The sequence below is a fragment of the Amborella trichopoda genome, chromosome 6 (genome assembly GCF_054954075.1).
Source record: "Amborella trichopoda isolate Santa Cruz 75 chromosome 6, AtrichopodaSantaCruz75HAP2 v2.0, whole genome shotgun sequence".
Classification (NCBI taxonomy): domain Eukaryota; kingdom Viridiplantae; phylum Streptophyta; class Magnoliopsida; order Amborellales; family Amborellaceae; genus Amborella; species Amborella trichopoda.
In genome coordinates, this window is record NC_142341.1 from 3,089,152 (window position 1) to 3,093,179 (window position 4,028).

Consider the following 4,028-nt stretch of genomic DNA (forward strand, 5'->3'; position numbering starts at 1 on the left):
TATAAATGGGGATGGCAATCGGCTCGGCTTTAAAAGAATTAGGGCATGGGCCAAGCAAGACAAGCTCGACCTAGTTTGGCCAGCCCAAACTAATAAGACAGGCCAACCGGGGGGGAAGACCTAGTTTCAACCTAACTAATAAGACAGGGCCAACAACCACCCCCCCCCCCCCCCCACAAACTAATAAGACAGGGCCAACAACCCCCCCCCCCCCCCCCCCCCCCCCCCCACAAACTAATAAGACAGGGCCAACAACCCCCCCCCCCCCCGACCACCGACTCCCAACACTATAAATGGGGATGGCAATCGACTCGGCTTTAAAAGAATTAGGGCATGGGCCAAGCAAGACAAGCTCGACCTAGTTTGGCCAGCCCAAACTAATGAGACAGGGCCAAGCTGGGGGCTTCCCCCCGCCCCTGCCCCTGCCCCCACCCCCCACCCCCACCCCCACCAAGAAATAAGGCCAACACAGGCCTGCCCTGTTGCCGGCCTTAATTGAGTTGGGGACAAGTGGTGCCAATCTCTTTTAGGAGTTACATACTAGTGGTACCAATTAAGGCCGTCAAGAGAGACGGGCACCACTCGTTCCCTAACTCCTTCCAGGTTGGGTTATCCCGATCCAGATCATTTTATTTATTTATTTATTTTTTAAAAAGATACCACATATATTTTTGTTCGAGTGATATAATAATTTTCCAGTTCGTAGTAGGTCAATAACAGCTCATTTTCAGTTCTCAGTTTATCCAAAACACAGAGGGGCTTTTTGGTCAGATTCCGAAAAGACGATGGCAATCTTGTCGACACGTTTTAGCACATGCATTGTTAGTATTCTGGTAATATTCGTATTACTCAGTGGCATTTAGCAGTCTGTTCATCTGTTCACCCCTTAACTGTGTCAAGGGCGCTTTTTGTTCACTGGGCTTTCCCTGTACACGTCTTATAAGTGAGAAAATCCAAAGCATGGTCCTCACTCTTTTTCTTTCTCTCTCTAAAAGATTTCCTCAAATGACTATAAGGCCCCTCTCTGCAACTTTAGAGCTCGAGGTCTCCAGTTTCGCTGTACTCCATGGCCAGGCCCTCTCTCACTCTCTCTCTTTCTTTCAGGTAAGGGCCTTTACGTGAACTCTTTTGCCTGAAACCGTAATTTTTCTATGGCTTGGGGTTTTTGTTGCATAATTACGTGTGTTATTTCAAGCAAAATGACCTTCGAAAGCCCAGTTGTGTAGGCAGGGAATTTGTGGTGAGATGGTGATCGTGGTTAAGAAAATGGAGTTAGAAACCCTAATTTCTTAAGGTTGAGGATTCTGCTGAGGAGTTTGGGCCCCATATTGCTAGGTTTGGTAAAAGCTACGCTCTTCTCTGGAGAGCTCTCTGGTTCTATAGCCACTGTATTTTATTGCTCTGTTTCTTTGGCTTAAACACCAGTATCCTTGAGCTTCGGGTTTCAATTGGGAAATTTGAAGGATACGTCTGTTTTGTGAAGCATGTACTAAGCCCTAATTTTTTAAGCTTGTGTGTTTCCTCTACTTCGGGTTAGGATACCTCCGTCGCAGTTTTAAACAGGTTTTTGTTGCTGAGTTTTTGCCGTAGAATTTTGCACCTCTCTCTCTCTCTCTCTGCTGTTCTTTTCCTCTCTCTTTCTGCTGTTATTTTCTTAAATGAAAGAACGCTTGAAACCCTGATTCTCAGCAGCTATGCATTTTCCCCCATTCCCACCAATGATAGGCTTTGTGATGGTTATGGACCTTAAATTCACCACAGGAAAGGTTTTTCACCAGGAATTTGATCTCTAGATTTATTTTGCCTCTTCACTTCCAAACCCTAAAGTCATCATAGCTTGGAAAGTTTCCTTCTCTCTCTGGCCCGCAATTCCCAATTCTACTTTACCAACGCATTTTAAAGACTCGGCATTTCTCTCTCTCTCTGTGCGTGTGTGTAATGTTTTACCGTCTGGTCACGCAAGTAAACATTTGAACCTAGCCTTCGTTGGGGTTAAACATTCCAAAACAAAAAAAGTCTTCGTTGGGGCTAATTTCCACCATGTCTGATCACTATGAGCTCGTCCAAAACTTAATTTCCCCATCTACAAGCTCTATTGAGGAAGAAGCAGACAATGACATCGAGGAGTCTGATGCAGCCTCCATGTCTGCATCTGACTACTATATTGACCCTGAACCGTATCTTTCAAACCAGTTTTACACCTTTAATAGAGATTCTCACCACCTCATGGTCCATTCCATACAGCAGTACCAATACCCGACCCCTGAAGAGATCAAATCTGTTACCCCGCCTTCTGTTCTTGCTTCATGGCGCACTGTTTGGAAGGATCGAAATGAAGACACTGCATACACAACAGGCTGGAAACGAATCCAAGACAAACTCAAAGCTAATATAGACCAGTTTGGCAATGAGCTTTTGTATTTCAAGAACAACCCAAATCAGTATGTGCCCCATATAAACCAATGGCAGGATATTGCAATGGGTTATCACTCAGTCTCTGAATTGAAACACTTGGGTTTGAAAGAAACCATCGATAAGATTAAGCAGGTTTGGACAGTGGGTGCTAAGTTTTATGGTATCCCTGAGGCCTTTATAAGGGCTTGTTTATCAAATTGTAGGATTTGTTGCTCTGATGGGCCTTCTTCTCAGGCTCGATCAAAGAGGCGGAGGTTTGAGTACACAGACACTTTTGAGATCCCTGCTAAAGAGGTTCCCCAAAAGCTCCAACAATTGGCTTTGAAGCACAAAGTGGTTCTATGCATCAGGCAAAAGTATATTCGATACAAGCCATTTATGGCAGAGGTTAAGGATTATTGTTGCCATAGGGCAGGAGAGCCCAACATGAAGAAGCCTGGGCTCTTGAAGAGGAAGAGATATAGTTCTAAAAGGTGTGGTTGTGGGTTTCGAATAAGGGCAATTGTACCTATAAAGGACTATAATCAGAAAGATAGGACATTTTCTTATGAAGATGATGGTAAGGCTGTTTTCAAGCTTTATGCTGTCCATTCGGGGCATGAACCTGGACCCCATGAAGGTAGTGCTAGGATAATTCATCGGTTTGTGGCCCCTGCCAATATTGCAATAGAGCAGGGGATTGTTTGTATTGGTGAAGAAGGGGAAGAAGGGGAAACCTTTACTGTGATTGAAAATGATGAGGGCTCTGACATTCGTTTGACTGTGATGAGGCAGATTGAAGAGTTCAAGCAAGAGCTTGGGTGCATTGAAGCAAAGATACCGGAATTCTCTGAGGAAATGCTGGGAACATTGTCGCATGAGCTTTGTGCGGTAAGTCAGAGACTACGAAGTTTTGGGGAGGTTAATGATCGCGAAGAATTGCTTTTGGGGAAGCAACACTCAGAGGAAGGTTTTGTCAATGAGCCAAACAGTCTCAATGAGTGGGCTGAAAATCCTGAATGTAAAAATAATAGTAGGGCTGGATCTTTTATTGATGGGGAAAATTGTTTCCCAAATAGTTGCTTATCTCCGAGGAAAAGGGATCAGGGGAAGTTAAATGAGGGAGCACTTTCTGATGTTGGTTGTTCTGGAAACAGTAAGATGGGAAAATGGGATTTGCCTGTTAAGGAGCCTTGCGCGGGGTTTGATGATAAAGCTTTGCTTCCTTGTGGTGGTGCCAAAATTTGTAAAGAAGCCAACTTGGATATGAGGCATGATATGCCTATTGTTGTGGATGAACATCTCGTTGGGATGCCTGTTGATGGGTACTACCATGATAGCATCAAGTGGTATTTGGATTCAAGCCCAGATTGCGGGGATAACATGACCATAGGTGTGCAAGAAGGTTTTAAGCATGCCATATTGTAATAATGATTTTTTCCTCCTCTAACATGTAAAAACTACCGCCTTTTGTACTCATGTTCTCATCCTTTCATTGGTTGTTTAATTTATGTGGTCTGGTTATGTGGGCCTTTCAGTTGACTGGTATGAGCTGTGACATTCGGTGACTTGGAGGTCTTTGTACTTAATCATTGCAATTCATGCTAATCCATTAGACCTGGAGTTTTCTTGGC

General features: G+C 44.2%; 1 protein-coding gene across 1 annotated transcript; it reads left to right on the plus strand.

Moving 5' to 3' along the window:
• The first annotated feature begins 334 nt into the window (after nucleotides 1–334).
• On the plus strand, nucleotides 335–4,028 carry LOC18434485 (uncharacterized). The gene has a single exon (XM_006844555.4). It carries the CDS (start codon nucleotides 2,041–2,043, stop codon nucleotides 3,820–3,822), a length of 1,782 nt encoding a protein of 593 aa, XP_006844618.1. The 5' UTR covers nucleotides 335–2,040; the 3' UTR covers nucleotides 3,823–4,028.